This window comes from Phaethon aethereus (genome assembly GCF_964289735.1).
Source record: "Phaethon aethereus genome assembly, chromosome: 7".
Taxonomy (NCBI): Eukaryota; Metazoa; Chordata; class Aves; order Phaethontiformes; family Phaethontidae; genus Phaethon; species Phaethon aethereus.
The window spans coordinates 29,235,053-29,259,135 of NC_138583.1; the positions used below are offsets into that span (position 1 = coordinate 29,235,053).

General features: G+C 41.5%; 1 protein-coding gene across 1 annotated transcript in view; it reads right to left on the minus strand.

Moving 5' to 3' along the window:
* LOC309406999 (VPS10 domain-containing receptor SorCS1-like) overlaps positions 1 to 24,083 on the minus strand; it is a gene marked incomplete at its 3' end in the record, with an annotated part of 303,428 nt that overhangs the window by 202,481 nt on the left and 76,864 nt on the right. Inside the window, exon 2 of the mRNA XM_082002391.1 lies at positions 8,127 to 8,194. Coding sequence (XP_081858517.1) covers positions 8,127 to 8,194 — 68 coding nt within the window. The remainder of the gene's footprint in view (positions 1 to 8,126; positions 8,195 to 24,083) is intronic.

The window sequence follows — 24,083 nt, forward strand, 5'->3', positions numbered from 1 at the left end:
TAGTGTGGCCAGCAGGAGTAGGGAAGTGATTCTGCCCCTGTACTCGGCACTGGTGAGGCCGCACCTTGAATCCTGTGTTCAGTGTTGGGCCCCTCACTACAAGAAGGACGTTGAGGTGCTGGAGCGTGTCCAGAGAAGGGCAACGGAGCTGGTGAGGGGTCTGGAGCACAAGTCTTATGAGAAGCAGCTGAGGGAACTGGGGTTGTTTAGTCTGGAGAAAGGAACAGAGACCTTATCGCTCTCTACAACTACCTGAAAGGGGGTTGTGGTGACATGGGTGCTGGTCTCTTCTCCCAAGTAACTAGTGATAGGACTAGAGGAAATGGCCTCAAGTTGCGCCAGGGGAGGTTTAGATTGGGTAGTAGGAAAAATGTCTTCACTGAGAGGGTGGTCAGGCATTGGAACAGGCTGCCCAGGGAGGTGGTGGAGTCGCCATCTCTGGAAGTGTTCAAAAAACGTGTGGATGTGGCACTTCAGGACATGGTTTAGGGGACACGGTGGCGCTGGATTAATGGTTGGACTCGATCTTGAAGGTCCTTTCCAACCTTAGTGATTCTGTGACTACCTATCTAGATTGCAAGATCATTGAAAAGAGGTTTTACCTTCACACTCAACTACATAGCACACAGTAAAATGCATGCTAGGGAAATTCCTGCAACTTCCTTACAGGAGAAACTCATTTAAAGGGTAGAGAGGAATAATGGGTAAAGAGAGAAGGAAGGCTTTTTACCTCCCATTGGCAAAGCACTGTATCAGTTTAGAGTGCATTACAACTGATGTTCATAATCAACAGGACACATCCTCACCCGCTACTTAATGCATCTCACCAGTGAAATGACTCTGTGCAATAGCAGGGGGAGGTTGCCAGCAAGGATAGAAAAGTTCCTGAATCCGCACCTGCCCCCTCCAAGCCTTCATAAGGGCAAGTCAAGCTGCAAACTAATCCCTCAAGTTGTCCCTGTCACACAAGCACAAACCTTCTCACCGCTGAGTACACATAGGCTCTCAACAGTACATCCTAATGACAAGAGGCAAAATGAACCTCCCCTGCCTTAATTCCTCCAGCTCCCTGCAAAGCACAGGATTCACTAACAAAACTGGTGCACACACAGATCTGGAGTTTCACCCAGTGGCCCTGGCCTTACTAATGAACAGCTTATGCATTGATATCCTACTTCCTCCCACTCAAGCTTCTGAACTCAGAAAGAAAAGCCCACTGCTGCTGAGAAGTATGTTGTGCTCCAAGGCACAGGAGCCACTGGCAGGGTCACACTCAAAAGCTAGCTTTGCTATCACTGCTGAAGACACAAGTTGATTAATTGCAGGTTTTATTTCTCCTTCTCTGTTTTGTCCAATTATTATTTGGTATGTTAGAGGAATCAGAAGACAAAGACAACTCCAAACAAGCCACTATGTTTCGGTGTAAGTGGTGGTTTGTTTATGCTGCACAACAAACATACCATTGGTATTTATTTAAATATGCATTTCTACAACACATGGTTTCCAGGTGTTTCACTACATCTTTCAAGAGAGACCTAGTGACAAACATCTGGCTCTTTCTGAAGTGACAATAAGCTTTGAATGTTTGCCTGGGTAATTCCCAAGGCGCAACTGCAGTATTTGGGACCTGGATCTGAAGACCTTAGAGTTCAGATCTCAAGCTAGTATAACTCACTCAGCTGGAGTAGTTTTTTGTTTACCCAAGCTCAGCCCCAAATACATTCTTTCCTTTTTTGTGATTAGTGGAGGATATATGCCTCTGAAAGGGTAGGTACAATTTTACCAAGCTTTGCAAAAGGAAGAGTGTGTAGACTGAAAGGGGTAGAAATATCAGAACATAAAGGGTGTTTTGCTTTGTTTATGAACTGGTAACTACTGTGTTGCTTGTCTTTCCTCTTACATATAGGTTCCAGTCTAGCTTGCCTACAGTTATTACACAGCCATAACAGACGGATGAACCCTGTGGACCGGAACTAGAGATAGTTCTGCTATGTTTTACCAATACCATTTGCGCAAACAGGTAGTCTAGGAAACAGATGTGCAAGTTCATCTTCTAATTTGCAGTACAAGAATGCAGTCTGTCATTTAAACATTGTATGTCTACAAAGTGGCATGAACATTGTGCATCTGTTATTTACAGTATATTGATAATATATGTCAGTATTAATATTCATTATCTTGATTTACATATTTTTTCATGCAGAAAACAGACTAGGGTTCTTTTTGATTTACTTGATAACACTCCTACATTTCATGACTGGCTGCAACAAAGAGCACATTTTTAATACGCTTAATAAATTTGCATCATCATTAGTGCTGAATATTTTATCCATGCAGACCAGGCAATGAGGAGCACATCACTAAATCCTCAACCAAATCTGATCCTTCAAAATATCAGGGTATGATTCTTCAAGCTATGTCAAGGCAGAACTTACTTGAGATTGATTAAACAAAGACACATGTTATGCCACAAAATATAAGTGTTATACAGGCCCTCATTTTTCAGGGAAAGCAAGAACGTGGTAAAATTCAATAAGATTTAAGTTTCCTGCTAAATTAGGATCTATCTAAGCATCTGTTGTGGGTTGTTTCCTAGGTAGGTATTTTTGGGGGTTTTGGGTGGGTTCTTTGTTTGATTAGTTGGTTTTTCCCCTCTCTCCAGCTTTATTTGAGCTCTTTTTGATAGCAGGCAAAACATCCAAGGAAGCTTTGGCAACCAAGTTGACTGTGCTAGAAGTTTTTATTACTGTTAGTCACCAGAGTAAAAGGAGTCACCTCACATAAAAAATTGATACCTGTAGAAACTGCAAGGTGCCATCACACAGGAAAAAGACTGCACTCAGCTCCACACTTGGTCAGTGTGGTCATGGCATGAAATCCATGTTCTAAACCTGCTTCCAGTGCAAGCAGACCTCCTGCTGCAATCAAACTGTAAAAAGATACTGCTTCCTACACAAATAGCTGAGTGTGCAAACTCATTCTTCCTTCCCCCGCCCAGACACCCTCCAGCATCTATACACAGAGCAGCCAGTGGTTCATATGTTTGCAGAAGTGAAAAAGAAAAAAAAATAAGAGACAAGAAAATGCCACTGTTACAATGTCACTAAATGCTCATGGGAGATAATGTAGCAGCATTTACCAAGCTCTGATACTCAGTCAAGAAAAGTGACTGACTTGCACTGAGCAACTGAAGCACCATATTTATAGATAAAAGCATTTCAAATAGTCCTTTTCAAGTTCCCCTTTCCCACAAAACTGCTGGTTAAAATGTGCTTAATGAGACTTTCTTTCCCCTCACTTTGTCAGTTCTCAGATTTGCTTCTCCTACCTACGTCAGCTAAACGACCCTAATTTGCTGTTGCAGAGCACACTGTGTCACTAAGCCACAAGTTATGAACTTACTAATGTGGCTCAGCAGGTAGAAAATAAACACGAGTTGAGAACAGCCCATCTGCAAGACAGAAGTAAGGAACCAGCATAAAATGTGGCAGAGAATAATGAATACAATAACAGACATATCCTGGAAATGCCCCTCAAAGGAAGTAAGCAAATACTGACAATCTTTCAAGTCTCCTGTTGCAAGAACTCTCTAGTCTGTGAAGACTTTCTTCTCTAAACACATCAACAATACTCAAGATGACATAGGTGGCTATAGCTCTGGTCTGTAGAGAGGGCATTCTTACATAGCAGGGAGTCGGAAAATTGCATGCAGAAACATAAATAGGTGAGGCTTCAAAGCATCTATACTATTTGTAATCACATAGCTGAAGTCAACTCACAGCCAAGACTTTTCAAACAGGATTCAAGGGAGCAAAAGATGTCTAACAGAGTTCATCTGGCTAATATTGCAAGGTTGTATTCAGATATGATCCTCAATCTACATCCATCTCTCCCCTGAGGCTTCTGTCCCTAGAGCAGCCGCAAGAGAAAAGAACACATTCCTGTTGGCTGTTGCTCCTTTTCAGTATCTGACATACTAATGCGAACCCCCCTCCAACAATAAGTGTTTTCACTAAAACACTCACATGTGTAATGCTGATTATGGGGATACCCAACACACAGACATAACACAGTGGTACTTAGATCTTAGTACCAAGTACTCTGGTCTACCTTAGCCCAATATCTTGTCTCCAGGAGAGACAAGACAGCAGAGGAGTGTGAGAACACAGTAAGGACAGCGAATTCTTTATTCCATGGCACAAAACGGTGAAATAAGTGAAGGTTATTCCTATACTGAGCGGTGGAGATGCTCTGACGGATCTGATTCTTCTCTGGCTTGCATACCGAATTTACCTTCTTGAAAGGACAGAGTTGCACAGAGATGTGCATGGGTGGTATTGGAAGGTGGAGATGAGTAAACTGATAGAGGGGTTAAAACACTAGTTCAAAGTTAACAAAAAGGCCCTGAAAAAGCTAGAAACAGAGCCTTGGAGTTCAGAGAATTTTTATCTTGCTGTGACCTCTGTAATATTTATCACCTGGCAATCTTCAAAATATTGTAGATGCCAGTTAGCTAAATCTATTCAAAGCTCTCCAGGGGAAGAAAAAAAAAAAGGCAACTATTAACATCCTCTGGTTTACACATGGGAAGTTAAAGTTAGATCTATATGAGGCATAGGTATTTTTCAGAGTCCTTGAGATTCCTTTGTGGCATATGTGCTAAAGCTTCCTTACTGCAGAAGCCAGAAGCAGGGAAGGACAGGCTGGAAGTGTTAAACACTCCTGAACTGGGGAGCTCAGCGTTCAGGCATAATGTTGGAGAGTATCATCAATAACTTCCAGAACTAATAGAGCAACAGATTGCTATTTAGAACATAAATGCTCTCAAACCAAGCAAATTCTACATCTTCCTACTTTTTGGCTGAAAAGCAAAGTTTAATTACTGCTATTTTTACAGCAAGTTCCATGAAACTACTCATTCCTGACCAAATACAGAGCTGTTAGAAGGCAAAGAGGTGAATGGCAGCACTCATTGCTTGTCAGCCTCTCAAGACACTGAGGGGAAAGTGTCCTGCACACACATCTTTCCAGAGCATCATATTTACACACACAGAAAAAAGATTAATCCTCCCCCACAGCTGTCTGAAGCTCATGGATACCATAGTCACTGTTCTGACATTTTTATTTATTGGAAACGTAAGCTTATCTTACTCCAGTAGTAAAAAAAAAAAAAAAAAATCTTCTCCTAACTCTCACAGCTTAATCCTCTTTGTGATCTGAGAGATAGCTAGGAGAGGAAGAGAAATAAATCCAATACACTCAGTTAATTGCTCAGTGACATATAATCTTTTCTCCGTTTTCTTCCTCTTCTATAAAAAGAATAACAAAAAGTAAATAAAAAGCCCTCAACTAAAACTGTGGAAAAAGTCTGCTGCGACGATAACAGCGTAATTATGTCAGGCACAGCCTGATGCAAAATCTCATTTACCATGTACAGAAGTAGCAGCTAACTTGCCATCCTAAACTCAATAAGCACAGAGCCTTAGCACTCTAGAGGACTGTATAGATTCTCCCTGTCTCTCTTCCCTTACTGTATTTCATTCCTTCATGTCTGTTGCCAGTGGTCTCTTAATTCATTGGTAGTTTTAGAAGGGTGATCTTCATCCATTAGTGCTGCAGCCAGCTGTAGCTAACCTGGCTGAAAAATTACAAAGAAATGCCATCCTAGCAGGTAGTAGCATGTTTATAAAGAAGACAGATTCATATCTTGTAGGCGATGGCGTAGTTGTGTTATAGATGGTTACAGTCCCATCAGTCACAAGACTGCTTAAATCACCCAACTACACCTTTGAATGACAGATGTGCTTATAACCAGCTATAGCATAAATGACTCGTGTCTGTGACATGCTTCTAAACAGCCCCTTATCATTCATCAACCTTTTGAGAATGCACTCTGCACAGGAGGCAAAAGTGGTATTTTTTGTCATGTATTCAAGGCAGAGATTCCTCTTCAGTTGTGGGTACCTGCAGAACTACCCGTCTTTCTCTTCTATCCTTCAGAAACAGAACTTTTGACATTAGAAGTCAAACCAGACATGAGATCATACTTTTTTCCATTCCTCAGCATCAAAGATAGAGGCATGAAATAAATTAGTGCAAGATATGTTTCTCCACTTCTCTTAATTCTATTTTTTTCTACCCTTTTTAAACAAGCAGGGAGATTTAAATTAACATGTCACTTAAGCAGCCAGGAGAAGCAACAGCTAATAACCTCTGTCAGGTGCATTAAATAATAAGATATGCTCATCTTGCCATTTCTTTACATCACACTAAGAACAGAAAAGCTGTCCTGGAATCTTCACAGGGATATTTATTAGCGACCTCAAGGCATGCCTGCATGGTGGGTGAGGATCTAACAGCAGAGCCAGACTCAGGACACAGCACAACGAAACTACATGAGGTTTATGTAAGGCAACAGGATTGAAAAATGACAATGAAGTGCACTGGCAACTTTCAGAGCAGTCATGAGCACTGAAAAGCCAATCAAGAACAATGGAGCACCGCAAAGAGAAGTGGGTTGATTTTAGCTATCCTGGTTCTCTTTCAACATTTCCCAGTCCAAAGCATTTTCCCAGGGATTATGGATGGCTGGCCATGCAACTGTAACCAATTCCTCACAAGTGACATATGCCAAGTGAACCTGAAGCTGATGGGTTCAAAGTAAGACAAGTGGATCTTCAAATAACCTATGGAACTCCTTACTCTAAAATGTCACAGGTACCAAAAATTTTAACACACTCCAAGACATATTAAGACGTTTATATCATGGGATATTAATCCCCTGGTATATCCTAAAACAAACAAAAAAAATTACTCAGACCCTGATAGACCTTAAACTGAAAGTTGAAGAAGGACCCTAAACATCAACCCTAAGAATAAATGCTAGGAGAAAGTGTCAGATACGATAAATCTATTCATACATTTTTTTCTTAGACTGCTTTTTTTGATAATAGGATACTGGGTTAGAGGAAACAATCAGGCCATTACTATGTTGTTAATCATGTTCTGACATTAGGACTGTCTGAAGTCCAGAAAAGTGCACCACAGGCACTAGCTCTAGGATTGCTACATTTCTAAAGCCTCAGCTTCTGGTACATCCTTCAGTGACATCCCCACAGTCCCTTCTCTTTTAATCAGGGTAAAATTTATGTCATTGTGGCATGCTCCATAGAAACCATGTTCCGAAACAAACAACAGCATAAGGTCATCAGCACAATCTTCTGCTCACGTTCATACACCTCAACAAGTGTGTTTTCCACTCTGATGTCGCTGTCCTATTTTCAGTCCTAAATCAGTATCTTGACATAATCTTGCTTTGCATCACATGAGTAAAGTAGTTCTTCAGCACTGTCAGCAACTGCAAAGGAGGTGTCTCCATGTGCTGAAACACCATACTTTCCTCATTGACTCATGAAACAGATTAATATTTCTCAGGGTGAAATGACCAAAGGTAGTAAGAGGAAATAAAACCACGAGGGACATGTGAAGTAAACACCCCTTAGATCCGTTTTTCAGAGAGATAAAATGAGGTACCATCTGCTCTCATTGAATCCAAACAACAGCCTTAAGAAATAGACCATGGCCCAACTCTTTCTTTTGGTTCACAGTGTGCATGATATGCTTTGAAATTGTGAAAGTATCAAGGCATTCCCTATAAATCAGTCTAGTAGTTAGCATTACACAAGTGGAAATCAATTATCTAGTACTAATACTATCAGTTCTGAATAAACAGATATCGAACACTTGCTCATAGGTATGACCCTAGTCTTAGTGGCACTGACTTTTCATAAGGATCGTTTGAGCAGTAGATAGCCATGAGATCCTTTATTATAAACAAGGACTTAAGGCTATTGAGTTCTCCTAAAAATGAACCAATTGGTTGATTTGATTCTGAATAAGATGGGAAAGGGGAAATCAAATTATGTACATTATCTAGCTGAAACAAGACAATCAGACTTCAGCCTCTTTGTCCTTGAATACGAAAGAATAGAAGTGAGAGAGAGAGAGGGCTTAGCTACAAACCTTTCAGCACATGTAAAAAATCCAATTAAATTCAATAAAAGAATTGTATCAGGCTCTTCTTATTTAAGTAAGGTGGTAATTATTAACTCAATTTATCTCCATACCTCCAAAGAGAGCTCTCTGTGATGCTTCCCAGGTTGTAGTCATACAGCTTTGTCAGAATTAGAATCACCTGAAGGCAAAAGAAGAAATCATGGTTAGTCTCAAACAATTACAATCTCATAGAACTAAAATGACCCCAGGGAGGGCTTAGGATTCCTTTAATGGGTGCTTAACATAATTGAATGAATTGTTAAAAGCATTTGCCTAAACCGACATGGGAATTACTTGTGGAGATGCATGTTGGGCCAGTCAGACCTTTTCTTGCTCAACTCCTCTGCATGATACTGCCAACAAGTTCTGCCCTTAGCCCCAGGAGGCAGAGTGCAGTGGAAAGGAGGTGGCATGCTAGACACAGTGTTTCAGGATACAAGATGAGATCTGCTGTATGCCCTAGCAATAGTGATTGCTTTCTGCTCTGCTTCACAAGCACTGAAAGTACCAGTGTTCTTCACAGCTGTGGTGCACAGATAACCCACTGGCCTGTCTCCAGTGAAATTCTTTTTGGTTGTAGCAGATGATAAGACACACAAGCAAACGATCACCAGTTTTGGCCTGGGAGACTCAGATTGGACATCAGGAAAAAAATCTCCGTAAGAAAATAGTTCAACTCTGGTACAGGCTACATAACATCTGTACAGACTCCATCCTTGGAGGTTTTAAAGATTTGGCTAGACAAAGTCATAGCTGACCTGCTCTATAGCTGTTGATAACCCTGCTTTGAGTAAGAGATAGAACTAGGGACCTCCAAATGTCTCTGAAAACTGACATTTCAATGACTTCAGTGAAAAGTTTTAGATTTAGCCAGAATGGAAGTGTTTCCAGGTTTTAGCTCTTTAGACAAACAGCTTTTCCCTCCTGCCAAAACAGACACTTCTAGAATAAAATTATCTTACCAGGGGGAGGAAAGCAATTTTAGCAAAAAGAATTTCCAGCAAAGCATTTATTTCACCCTGCTCTTTTGTTAATACTTAAAAGAAAAAAAAAAATACTGACTTTCAAGATGATGGGCTCCTTTAACAAGATGTACATTTGGGACAAACTACCAGACCATTACTCTTGCTACTAATTTATTTTGCATTTCTCCCTGCCAGGTCACTGTATATCTTATCCTCTATCCCATTAAAACCGCAGTAAATTAAAGAGGCACACCACTTCCTATCTGACAAAAACCCTGATCTATATACCTCTACTTTATTATTTTCAGCCTGGGTTCTTAAGAAATGAGGCTCAAAAATACGCATACCCCTGCTCCCTTAATATCACCAACTTCAACCAATTTGGCAGAGAGGCGAAGGACTGGAAGAAATTCAGTCCCTGTAAGCTCTGTGCAAGCTGGCACCAGTTTGGCTGAGGAATAGCCACGTAGCTGCTGGCACTGGGGGAGAGGCACAGACACCAGGAACTGTCTCTTTCCAATATGTTCAGCATGTGAGAGCAGAAAAACCATGGCAATGTGGGAGCTGAGGGCCTAAGCGAGCACGTAGTTATTGCAACAGAGGACGATATTGGGGACAGAGCACACACATCTGACAGACATCTGTTTCTACAGCGCAACTCTTAAATCCCTCATAGCATGGAGAGAGGCTACCCAAAGCATTTCCTATCTGCACAAACACAAGTCATGCGTGGCTGCTGAGGAACACGGGAGAGGGACCTGAATAAACAGTGGTTTACCAGGGCCAACTACCACCAAAAGTTCTCCAGAAGAGCAGCCTCCTTTATTATCAGCTCCCATTTTAATCCCCCACCTCCTACCATGCCCACTTACTGCTTTGTGTCCAAAATGAGAGCCTCACCCTGCTATCCATAAATAACTGGCTGCAGACTCAGGCTATTAAAATGCAAACCCCACCAGGCAGAGGGCAAGAAGTGTCCCTGGGGAGGTGCCCGGTGCCCAGGGCTGCCCCAGCCTGCCCTGCTCCCCGGCTGGGCACGGGACAGGCCCTGGCTGCAAGGCCCTGCCCTGCCGCCCCCAGGGAGCCGCCAGCCTGCGCTGCCCCCCGCCCCGAGGCATGCATGGGGCCTGGTCACAGCAGCGCCGAGGGCGGCCCTGAGGCTCCCAGGGCAGTGACCGGGAGACTGCCCCGGTGCTCCCCCGCCAGCGCCAGGCCCAGCCCAGCGCTCCTGTGTGACCCCCCGGTCTGTCCCCAGATCCCAGTTTCCTCAGTGGCTCCTTCACATTTTCCCCCCACCAGCCCTGCCCCGCAGCCCTGCGGTGGCAAGCCACCCCCAGGCCCCTCCAGGTGCCCCAAGCACCAACCCTGGACCCCACACCATGGCCCCCCAGAAACACCCACCTTGTAGCAACTGGGGACAGATTCACAGTGACCCCAACCCACTGAGTGGCACGTCCCCCTGAAATAGGCTCAGAGTGACTCTTGCCTTGGCCCAGGGCCCAGAGGACAACATGCACCCCCTGCTACGATGGGGCAGTTCACACAACCTCCATAACAGCTCCTCTGCTCCCCAGGACACCCCGACACAGATATATACTCTCTCTATATGTGTATATATATATATTCTGTCCCCAAAGCAGACCACCCTCAAGCTTGGAGGGTCCCTCTTTGAAGAGGCGGCCAACATGCAGAGCGCCAGCCGCCTGCCGAGGTGTCAGATGGCAGAGTTGCGGCAGGCACATATGCTTCGCGAAGGCTTGGACCGATTAGGGCTTTATAAGTGCTAAATTTCAATCTCCACCCTCTCAGGAACGCTTATCAGTGACAGCAGGGCAGCTGCCTGCTCCAGATACAGAACCGTGTCACTGTTATCCCTCACAGCACCCTCTGAACAGGGCTATAAATCCCCTACTTAACAAAAAAATAAAAATAAAAATTAAGGGTGGAGAAAAAGAAAGAGGAAGGGGTGTGCACATGGAGCCCTTCCGAATAACAACTCTCCTGATGAAAGGTAGCAGCGAACTCAATGAGGCTCATTGCCAGCCTGCGTGGAGACCTTCATGACGTTGTGGGAGTTGCACATACCCTTGGCTTCGAGCCTCCCTCGGATCTGCAAAGCAGCTGGACAGTTGCTTATATCTTTTTCCAAGCCCTGTTGTCTTCTCCCAGCCCTCTCATCCTCTGCTTGCCAGAGGAACCAGAGATGTAAACGAATATCGGATATTTCCCCTAATGAATATTTTGACATCTGGTAGTTTTCAAAGCAGACCTGAAGACAGCAGTCATAGAAACTGGGCAGAGTAAGTGGGAAAAACAGTGGGATTTTTTTCCCCCCATTCTTTGCCACTGGTTGATGTAATCTGGGGGAAGATCATACAAGAATCAAGAAACACTTTCCCCATCTGTAAAACACAAGAATTAAAATCAGGCTAATCTTACTGAATACTAAGATTAGCAGTGTGTAATTACTAGTGCTAAACAGACTGAGAATTATTTTTCACAAATTACACAGATGTTTACTTTCTCAACTGAGGAAAATTCATAAATCTCAAAACTTCCATGAAAGAAAACTCCATGGAGAATTTTAATCTTCTCACTTGAAAAAAAAAAATTGTAATTGACATCCCAAAAAGAATATGAAATGACAAAATAATAAAAGTGCCAATACAGGAAATCAAAATATTTCACTTCCAGAGAGCTCAAACATCTCTTTTGTTCTTTTTTCTTCCCCCAGAAATTTCAGTAAAACCCACACAATTTTAGAGTGCTGCAGTTCTCTTGGAACTGATGGGGGGAAAATGCATATGCATTCCATCATACTTCTTGTATGTTAGATATAAATCTAACAATGCTTCTGCAGAGGCATCCCTGGACCCACCTGAATATGCATGTTAGTTGCAGACTAGCTACATCTAGAACCCTAAATAATACCATTATATTCTGGCTTCTTAGTATATTCAGAATAAAACCTTAACATTTAACATTTCCAAGCTAATATTTGTATTTGACACCACGCTACAGCATATGTATGCACCAGTTTGTTGGGTAATAGCTTAGATATCTCCACTTGGTGCAGATATCCCATTTCCAAAACACATAAGGGCTTTCCTGTAGGAAACTTTCTCATTTTGGTGGACCTGTATCAGCTCCTGAATATCTTTAAGCCTATTTCTAGTTTCAGCAGTCTCTCTGTGTCATTTACTGTGGTTCAAATACTAGCAATAGATCTGCACAAACACATATGTGCAAAACAAACAAGTCATTGGGCAGAAAAATAGTTATTTCTGCCCTAGAGTTCAGTATTCTCTTTTCTCCTTTGTAATAATATTTGAATAACATAGGCAAGGCCATGATTTTGGTTATATTTACTTTTTCAGAAAACATTTTTCCTTTGCTGTTCTCATTTCTTTGTTATTTAGCCTGCAAAGGTTAGTTCATGTTTAAGATTGTTTCATTTGTTGTGGGTTTTTTTCCCCTCTGTGGCTGTCACTGTGTAGTGCTGAGGAACCTAATGAAGAGAGACATGCATATTATGTTGTTCTAAATGTCAGAATAGGACCTGTGAAGAAGCACAGTAATGAAATGAAAAATATCATCTCGCCTGCTTTTTATTCCTTCCTTTGTTTTGTGGGACTGTGTGTTTTTCTCCTGTCTTTTACCACTTACCAATCAATGCAAGCTAACAAGAGCAAGAAGAAAAGAACAAGCAAACTAGAGATACAATGAAAAGGAGCTGAAAATCCAATCTTATGCCAGCACTGCTGTGAATACAGATAATCCTTCCTATTGCATAGAAATGCACGGTTTCAGAAAGCCTGTCCTTCGTTAGGATCAGCAGTTCAAGTGGGTTATTCTGCCATAGCAGGTAGGGAGGAGAAGAGACAAAACTTCACCACTTCTGCATTGATAGTTCAGAGAAAAAGATGTTGCATCCTGGGTTTACTGCATCCCCAGTGATTGCACTAACCACAAGATATAGCACTAAAAATGTTTTGCTGGAGTTACTTGTACAAAGTGGAAGAGCCGCAGCAGGCAAGAACCAGACAGAAGGCTTGGTAGGTTAGCACACACCTGGGAAAAGGCAAACTGACAAAAGAGGTACTTAAACCTGTCTCACCCATCTCCCGAAGGAAACCAGCTCCCAGTGGCTATCCTAGGAAGGACAGGGTATTTGCATCTTGGACACCATTACATTTATTCTTCAAACCAAAACAGCATTTTCAAGGAAAATGTACTTTGTTAATCACTCCTGACCTGTGACTGATTTTTAAGACTTGGGATGTGAAAGCTTATCTATAGATTTCAAGATGGGAAATCAGTGGCTGGACAGAAGAGACTGTTCTGTGAATTTGCCAGATTAGGCCCTAGGATGCTCTTTGCTATCTTGGGAAAAATTCTAGGGTAAGCATGGCTAAATTTTTCCCAGACCTACCTTGGCTCGTGTTCAACTGGTCCATGCTGTATCACCACACCCTTCCTTGAACTTCTGACCTAGGTTTAGTACTGGCTTAAATCTTTGTCTTGACCTTATTTTCAACTGCTCTACAAATGCATCTAGCAAGGCTCCCACAGGGAGCTCGTCCTTTACTGCAGCGCTAGTTCCAAATGTAATGCAAGGACTACCTTTAACCTGACTTTTCTCCTCTGGCAAAAAAATATTTAGTTTCAAACAGTACTGAACTAGATGGCCAGAAAGGTAGCAAATGAAAGCCTGCACACTGCTACTGATCAGGTTGGTAATACATTGGAAAGGAAGCGACAGGCTACACTGTGGCTGTGTAACTCATCTGCTACTACTGATGTGTGTCCAGAAAGCAAGCAAGCCCACAGCAAGCTATCTTCTGCCACAGCTACACAGAAACCAGTACATGAGCCAGCTAACAGCACTCTAGGTCAGGGATCTGTAATACTACACACTACTGAGTGACAATTGCAAATTTACTCCTTGGAATGCTACATTAGCACTATGTTAAAACATGTCTGTGCTTATTCAAGCTAGGCTAAACAAGGACATGGACTGCAACAATCATTGTGTTCAAAGTTTGATGACCATTATTAAAGACCCACTACGCAAAGTGTCCGTGATAATCCAACTCAATCTCATTTACACCAACAGCGCTCTCATCCTGGGTATACTTTAGCAGCCATATTCCCACCACCACACCCAGGATTCCCTCTGGAAATATCCACTTTACACAGCACAACAGCATTCTAAATTCAAACTTTTATAGCTTCACATTGGTAGAGATTTTTCAAACAGAAGAACACAATCAGTTTTTTAAAGGTTTTCACTATAACATCTCGGGCTCTGATTTTGACAGTGTTAAATCTAGACTAACCTAAAACCGTGGCAGAAAGATTGTCCCTACAGGATTCAAATGCCGATTTCAAAATCGCAACAGGCCTTTGCTTATGAAGGAACAGCACCTCTGCTTTAATGTTTTCAGACTTCCGTGCTTTGCACTGTTTCAGTCAAGACTGCAGCCGTCCTGGAATAAGCCACAGAACTAAATAACATTTAGTCAGTAGTCCACTTTCTTGACTTGCACACCATCAGCTCTCAGCATTACTGTGTACAGACTGCTCCTTACTCAACATTTTGTTGAAGTAATTTGAAAATGATGCAAATGGTATATTTGATAAAATATTTCTAATACTTGACTGCAAACCACTTACAGCAGCTTTCTGAATCAGTTTAAGAATCAGTTTCTTCTGTAGATTGTTAGTGCAGTAATCAGACTTCTCTTTTTTTACCCCTGAAGTCCCAGAAAAAAGAGGAAGGTTTACTCCCCTGCCACTCCTGCAACCCAATGAAAGCCTTCAGGATGCTATTCTATCCTGACTTCTTGTCCAGCATCACAGATATTTTCATCTCAGGCAACAGCCTTAGGAGTACTATTTCCAGCATAGAATAACTGAGATGGGTCTTCATGAACCCCAACATTAGTCCTGTATTAGAACTAATAACCTGATAGAAAGCTTCTAGTTTCAGACACGTGCCAGACACACACCCTACACTATGACCTGATCTTCAGGATGTGCCACAATTTGAGAAAAGAGCAGGCACAACAGTCTTCTCTCTCCTGTGGTACTCTCCACCCATGCAAGGAACGTGTAACACATGCAGAGTTTCCTAGACTCAAAACACTGCATGTGCAGTTTGCTTGCTCTGTTATGAGCTGAAAATCATAGAATCACTAAGGCTGGAAAAGACCTTTAAGATCATCAAGTCCAACCATCAACCCAACACCACCACGCCCACTAGACCATGTCCTGAAGTGCCACATCTACACGTTTTTTGAATGCTTCCAGTGATGGTGACTCCACCACCTCCCTGGGCAGTCTGTTCCAATGCTTGTCCACTCTTTCAGTAAAGAAATTTTTCCTAATATCCAGTCTAGGATATGTTTAGGCATAGGGACTGTCTCACACAGGCACAGAACACAAGCAGTCTTCAATATAACAACATTTTGTTAATAAGGTATTGTAATATATATAGTTATGTATCAAATGGCAATGGTGTAACTATCCTTTACAAGATTCTCCGGATGAAACTGCCACACTGCCTTCTAATTGGGAAGAGAGAAACAAATATCCAGCCACAATCAAGACAGTTTAAGTACACCTCAATGTGCAGTGATGCATGAACCCCTTATTAAACTCTAGAGATCCTTTCCGTCGCTTACTTAGCAGGAACATAAGTCAATAACAAAGAAGCACTAAATTAAGTTTTCACAAGCTTGTTGGTCTGCTATAATTCAGCAGGACACTAAAGGACTTGAAGCTTTCTTACACATTATGTGTTAATTAATCATGTTTCTCAGGCTCGACTGCAGTGCTTGAGAGCATGCACTGTTCAAAGACTGGAAATAATTGGGCAACACCTATCTGTTCCCTACTTCATCTCTACCTTCCCAGTACAGCACAGAACTTTAGGACTTGGGAAAGAAGGGGTTACACAACCAGAATACAGGAATATTCTCAATGAGCTGTTTGGTAGGGCAGCTATGTGAGGAAATGTTTTCAAATAAATTCACAAATAAGTCTGAATAATTCATTACTGAGAATTTTACAGGCTGCTCGTAAATAAAGATGACAAACTCGAGAGGACTCATTATTTGGGGTAAATTACTTGTACAAATCCTGTTGTTATTATTATTATTACTTAGCAATTTTATACCAGTCAGCAAGTATCAGGGTCTCTAACAACTACGCAAGTACCAAGAACTACAGAGACATGAAGACTTTGTGATTTGCTTTCCACCTGGACTACAAATCAACAGGCTTCCTTATATAAACACATCAGCAGGCAAAGGAAGAGAGAAAAAGTGTGACGACAGAGAAGGACAGCCACATGATTACACAGCTAGACTACTAAACACCCCATTCCACCACAGATTTGTTATGAAGAATCCGTAAAGTAAAAATCCCTTCATTTTTCTGCATCCTTCAATGGACAGAAAAAAGGTCTGATATTGCCCACTATCCCACCTGTGGCAGGAGGACATAGTAAAATTTTAGAGAGAAAGCATTAAAAATTTTCTAGGTAGAGGGTGATTCTTCCCCTTATTAACTTTTAGCAATCAGCAGATTACACTCTTCCTAATTCAAAAACTATCATGACTATTGTGTCAAAGAATCAAAGGATCAGAGAAAGCAGGCAGGGATGATCAAAGATATGGAATGGTCTTTTTTTAAGTGAGAAATCACTCCAACTCTCAATTCAAGAAAGAGGCAGAGGAGATACAAAAGACATCTGTAAAGTCAGAGTCCCAAATTGATTATTCACTGTTTTTCAGTACACAAGAGCTAGGACACCAAGTGAAACTGGAAGGTTCAAAATATTACGTATACATGAGTTGGGAAACTCCTTCCCACTGAATTTTGTGGATACTGAAAACTTAACATCGGTTCAAGAGGAGACAGGAGAAGTTCAGGGAAGAGATGTGCACTGCGATAAGTTAAATAAAAATATATCTAGCACAGTGTTTGTGCAATTTTTCCCAGGCATGCAATTTTAGCCACTGTTGGAGAGGGAATATGGCCAAATATGACAATTCTTTTCTTCTTACAGATACCATAGGTTGCTTTAGTCCTCATGAACTTATCTAAATCTGTTTATAAGTTATTCATATTTTTGGCATCTGTAAAAACCACCTGTAGGCAAGAAATTCAATGTTTGCCAAACATGGATATTAGTATTTCCTTTTAGTCTTGTATAATACAATCAGTAGAGCAAGATGCATGGCAGTTTCTATTATGGAATTACTCAGCTTACAGGGGTCCCGGGCATGGTGACAACTTTTAGAGGAGACAATACAAATTATTATAAAAAGAGGCAAAAAGAGGCATTTCTCTTCCTCAAATCTTTTAAAGATAGTCCCAGTCTTCATGCTTGTCACAAGGATAAAACAGAAATTTGTTACGGTCCAAAAAGAATTTAAAATATTACCACCACCACCTAAGCAGAGAGAAGGAAATTGTGTTTCTGTAATAGCTAAAGCTCAAAGGTCAAGACACTGAGTTACTGCTTTTCCTGGCTCCAAAAGGGACCCAAACCTAGGCCTACCACATTCCAGAAAAACACCTTAGCCACTGACATGCTGAATAACTTAAAGGGGAATTAATTCCTTCCTTTGAGTCCTTTTTCCAACACTGAAATCCATTTTCACAAATTCCCCTTTCATTCAATGAGAACGCGTTTCCTGGAAATACTTCTGAGGAGCTCTACATTGTGATTAACGAACTAAAAAACAACCCAAACCCAATAAATTAAAAGGTGTAAAAGGAAACTCCAGGGAGTAAATTATTGTAGGAAAAAAAGCAGAGATATCCAAGTGCCTTGTAATATTTCAGACATATTACAAGTAAATGTAATGATAGATTTTCTTCCAGTGGCAGAAGTAGGCAGGAAAGAAGGGAAGGAGGACAAAACCAAGGGAAAAAACTGCCTGTCACCTTGAACTGTTTTAATACAAATAGTTAAGACAGACAAGGTTTCATTTCAAAAGACAAAAGTTGGTATAAAGAGAATCGATTACACACTATAATTGCATTGATGCTTAAAAGCCATTAGCAGGAGAGCTCTGTGCATGTTTCAAGAGGGAAATGCAGTCTTCTGTTTATTCATTTCACTGAATACCGACATCAGCCTTTGGGGGTTTATTTCAGAATTAAGACCAAAGCAGGGTGAAGCCCTAAACTACTTGAAAGGAAATTTCTTCTCTTACACCCTATTATATTCACTGTCAATCAGCAGCTCTTGCTTAAATACACAGTTACTGCCAGTCACTTAGAGTGGACACCCAGAAAGGGTGACAGGGTCAACCGGAGAAAAGCACTAAGCTGTTCTGTGCCTGGCCTGCTCTCAGGCTTGCTATTGAAACACTCAGAGACATTCAGGAGGCTCCAGGCTTTGCCAAGGAAAAAAGATTTTAAGTGCTGAGAAGCCATTTCTGAAGTAAATTTGGAAAGCCTGCATACCTGCAAGTAAAAAAACGTGTTTCTCGGACACCTGATCTTATGTGCAAACTAGTGCTCCAGCATAGCCACTGGCAGCTAAGAGAGCAGCATACAACACTCTCAGAAAAAGAAGGAGCATCCAAGAAGAGACTTTATGAAAACATGCCACTCAGCCATTAGGATCCTACTTTGCAAGTTATATTTATGGTGGTGCCTTCCTGGTTAAGATCCAAAAGTTTATGAAGGATTTAGAAATATCCATAAACTCCACACATACACAGTCTTTCCCAAACCAGTAATCCAAGTCTCCACTTGAACATAATTCACCCAACTCTGCTTTAAGAATGAAGAGAAAAATCATCACAAAAGGCAACAAAGTTGAGAAAGGCTGAAACCATAGGTCTTTCCTTGGGAAAGGAACCATGTCCTGAGGGAAGACTGGGAGTGAGGGGGATACAAAAAACTGGGATTTGTGTGGTATATACAATACCCGGATTGCTTATTCTGCAGCTCACTATAGAATACAAAAGTGAAAAATTAGCATGCAATGAATAATTTATTTAGCACTTTACTGTTTAAACAAATCACTTTCATGAAAGCAATGTGTATTCAAGCAATAAATCACTGTTTAGCACTCTGTCACAAGCAAAAGATACTACTTGACAGAATTATTGAGTGATATTGCATGGCCACAAGGCAACTACAACAGAGATAAGGATGATGTCCTCGAATAATAGACTGCCTCCCTCTTACCCCAGGGAAGAAATTGAATCTTTAAAGTAAAACTTTCATCCTGGGGCAGCAGGGTAAGTGAAACTTATGACCATAAATGCCTTTCATCTTTAGGTCCTGGAAGTGCCCTGAAAACATTAATTAATCACTCCTAACAACAGTTCTGTTATGTAGGTTGGTTTTATTACACACATGAAGCATTCAGAGGTTAAGGGAGTTTGTTACAGAAGGCAGGGAGGGAATATTTACTCTGATGAACTCCTGGGTCCTCACTCTTGAAATGGTCTTCCTAATGCATGGAGAGATGGACTTCATAAAGTCCATGACCTGCTCTAACTTTAAATCACAGTTTCCACCCAGTCTAAAAAGGCATGAGTCAAATTCAAACTTTCTATTCCCTTTCCTGTAATCCTACTGTCTTTTTGCATCAACACAGATAGGAACATACACTTTTTTGACAGATCTTCAGTCAGTGATGAACAACGCTATACTAACAGATACAAGGTATGTATCCCAGAAGCTGAGAAAACAAACAAGCTGGGTGCAAAGATGATTTTTACTCAGCAGTCTTCTACTACTCTGTGTTGGGGACATCTATTCCTCCAAACACCAGTTTCCCCAAAAATATTTTTCTAGCACTCCCTACACATCTTACACTAACAAATGACAATAAATCACTCCATAGAGAAACGTGGTAGGTCTCATTTTATGGCGACCCTTTGTTAATGGAGTTTAAATTAGAAGTTAATTTGTCTCAGGCCTAGGATTCAGAAAGAGCCTTATGAGCTCTCTGGCTGCCAACACTAATTTGGTCAACACTGCTAAGAAGAAAGATGCAAAATCAAGTCCTCCTGTTCTCAGCTTCTCCCAAATCTGCAGAAACCTCAGGGCCAAGTACATTACTTACATTAGTTTGTATTAATCACATGAACAAAAAAGAAAAGGAAGAATTTAGTGCACTTGGTTCGCCATAAACAAATGAGACAAACCATCCATCCAACTTGCACTCACTCGTCACCACAGTCAAGGAAGTGGGAGGAATTAGACTAACATAGGGCTTTCTAGTGTCCATGAGCAGAATCACCACTTGCTTTAAAAAGAGACAGGACAGAACATAAGGACAACTAACCTTAACTAATTGGATGTCTTTATTACTGAAAATCAATGACCCGAACTCCAGAGGAGTGAGCCTAGTCTCAAGAAGAGACATTTCAGCCATCACCCAATATATTTTGTCATCTGAGATTTGTCTGATTATACAAGAAAAGTTCTTCAGTTCCTTGCATTCTTTCACCCACTCCAGATGCAACAAATATGCCAGCAGCAGCTGTTTGTAATAAGCTGGAAGGCATCTGGAGACCAATTGTAATGCAAAGGTCATATTTTCTGAGCTGTTTACAGACAGTAATTTGTAAGGTTGTAATGTCACATGTTGTCAATAATTCAAGGTGGGAAACTGAAACAGTTAATAGGTCATCAATTCTTCACTTTCCCACGTTACCTCTTTCTCCCCAAAGAGCTGTTAAACCATGTTTCATCTGAGCATATTCCTTGAACCTCAGACTCAAAGGTTTCATTTGTTTATGGAAAGAAATTTAGGATGGTAAAATGTAAGTAATCCCTTAACAGGCACCCAGGGATCACAACAGATACAAAGCACATATTTCAGACTTGGGATATAAATTCCTGTTAAAGGTCTTTTCTCACTGGGGCTCTATATTCTGTAGAACAGGTTGATGCTGTCAGAATGAAAACTGTCGTATTTTAGCAAAGAGAGGAGGAATTATTCAAAAACAGCTTGTTAAAGGAAGCGAGATATATTCAAAGTAAGATCCTTCCCCCAGTTCTTTTGGAAAAAAACCATCCTGTCATTAAAACAAGAATTAGGAGTTGTTCCTTTTTCTGTTTCCTCCCCTCTCTCCCCCTCCCCCCCACCCCCCAATTTACAGCCCCCAACTAAAGATGAACCAGCTCCCACTGGCCTCATCAACTCTGACACTCTGACAGCCAGCCATTGCAACCCTAGTAACAAGCACAAGCATTGATATTACAACAACGTGTAAAGTTTGCACCCTGGAAAGCTGCACCCACTGAGTGCGACGTCTTGCTGCCTTCCCAGCTAGGAGCCCCATGAAATTAGTGCTGGCAAAACAACACTTTGGGAAACTGAAAACATCTGCCGACCTGCAGTACTGACGCAAACCTCCTCAAGCAGCAGTTCACACAAGCCTTAAAATGCAGCCGTATGGTCATATCCCCATAGAAAGACTAAAATCGCATCTACATCAAAACAACGCAAGTGTCCCTGGTCACACAGAAAGATTGCTAGTCCATCACCTGAGAAGTCTGAAATTGGCATTGTGATGGGGAGACATATCCACCTGATCAGGGAAGCTTCCTCCGGTCAAAACTGTTAGACCATTCTCATTCTCCCGATCTTATTTGGAGCACAGCCACACATGTAGAAAAAGCTGAGGAGTGTAACAGGAGCGGTAGAAAGATAGAACCATGCAGGACAGAAAACCTGTTACCGAGCCTGCCAGTCAGAAGGTGAAAGGAGCCGCACAGACGAGCTAGCTCACATCTCACACCAGCTGCAGCCTCGCCACTGAACCACGTGGGAAGACAGCGGTTTGTATTAAACTGCACCCTCCATGTAGGGAGAGTATTTCTGGTATTTACCTCCAGAGGGTTCAAAGCACATTCAGCTCACATTCCCATGCCTTTGGGAAGGAGTCCCACAGAAGAAAATTATTCCACCTTTTAATGGACCATGCTATTTTTAACTACTGTGTAAGTCAGGACATATTAATGCTAAATACCTTTAGGGAAGGCATTAGGCCTGAGATACTTTCAGCAGCACTGTGGCCAAAATGACAGTCCTTTCAAATTAAAAAAAAATCCCAAGATTTTTATTCTTTAAAAAGGCCCTCAGTGCCCTCTACATGTTTCCCTCCCCTGAAAACTCCAAGTCTCTGGTGGAACAGGTGGAGGTTTTCCACCAAGCCATGAGGGACAGGAACTGCACCCCTTCAGGACTCTGAGCAAGACAAGGAAGGATGAGGGGGATAAAAGGAGGATAAAACAGAATAAAAGGATAAAATAATCAAGACTTTGTAATTACAAGACATTCTGACCTGGGGTCCTTCCTATCTGTCAGGAAGAGAACTTGCTAGATTTTAGCTGCCTCCTAGTTATAAAATAAAAAGGCAGGCACATGCATATCCTCCTGCAGAGCGTTCATCTCAATTTTGAGGGGCAGGATGGTAACTTGCACTTCACATCTCCTCTTTCCCCCGGCATACATTTTATCAGGATGCTAACTCAAAAGGAAGGGAAGTCAAAGCAGATTACAAACCAACGCACAAAAAATCTTATTAACCCACTAAGATGTGTGACTAAGATCCTATTATCTGAAGAATAACAAACATAAGATGCCTTCTGCCTATATTCTCATGGCTTTGGCAGAAAGTGTAGGAGAGGCATAGTAGTCCCAAGTGACTGGTGACCCTCATTTTAATTTCTGCTCCTTTTCCTCTTCATTCACTGTCAAGTGGGATGTAGGGGGAGAGAGTCTCATTTTACTATATATAAACTGTTAAGTTTGGGCTTTTCATGTGGTCTTTTGGGAGTGAAAAAGCCAATTCAGTTCCTGACTTCCTTGCTCAGCAGAGGGCAAAACCAAGAACAAGAGGCTACTGGGTAGCACCTCGTTACCAGAACTGCAAGCACCCAAATCACCAACCATTTTTTATGACGTCTGACCAGTGCTGTCTTTCAGGTGGGACAACGATGATTAAAATATTCCTGTGAAATCAGATGTCCTTTTGGACTTTCAGACAGGACGATAAGAAACAGCACTCATTTGATCATTCCCACTAGTGAAAGTATATTTGATCTCTAAAAAAGCGTAAGCTCCTTTGTCTGTCTCTCCATCAGTTCCTTCAACTCCTTTCGCTATGCTTTGGGCCAAACCTCCAGCTCTTACATTAAACAAAAGCAAACCAACACACAGCTGCAGCGAGGATTTCCTTATGGGAATCATCTTGATCCTGGAACTAGCCCACACATCCCAATCTCCCTATTGGTTTTGCCATATCTCTTATTAAGGTTGTTAAAAAAGGCAAGTGGTATATTAACTGCAATTTTCAGAATTCCTGTAACTTCAAAAAAATTATGATTAGTGCTTATCAATAAAATTAACGACCCTACTTGAAGGGTGTAGCATAAAAAAAAATGTCCTGTTCCTCTCAACACACTGCAAAGTGTATTGTTTCATCAGCTGTATCAATGCCACAGTGAAAGCTGGAGGAAATATTTGAACTCTTCTCAGGCGTTCAGACTCTGCAATACAAATGTTTGAGACAGAAAACTTTGGGATTTTAGGATTTCTGGGTGTTCTGCTACAGCATGTTAACATCATATGAGTTCCTTCCTACAAATACAGAAGTATTGATTCCCAAGCTCTATGGGCAAGATTCATCCCTCAAAGTCTGACACGGGATCCAGACACTTGAAGCTCTGGCAAGTCACAGATAATCTGGGAGCGCTAGACCATTGGTTTAGAAATTTAATTTCAGAAGCACTCAACAGCTTGAAAATTATTTCTCCACCCTCAGATACTCATTTCCTACAAAAGAAACATTCTATTTCTGAAAATGCAAACCTACAGCCGAATTAGTATCTCCCACTTACACCACATTTCTGATTTTACAATATTGCATTCCCAAATTCTAGTCCACTGATCTTTCCACTCCACCTTATTAAACTTCATCCTATAGCAAACCAATCTGCCCTTGGCCTTGACTAAGAATGGGGCAAAATTCAGATCTCTAAAACCCCAAGCTGGACATTACTTCCCTACCTCTC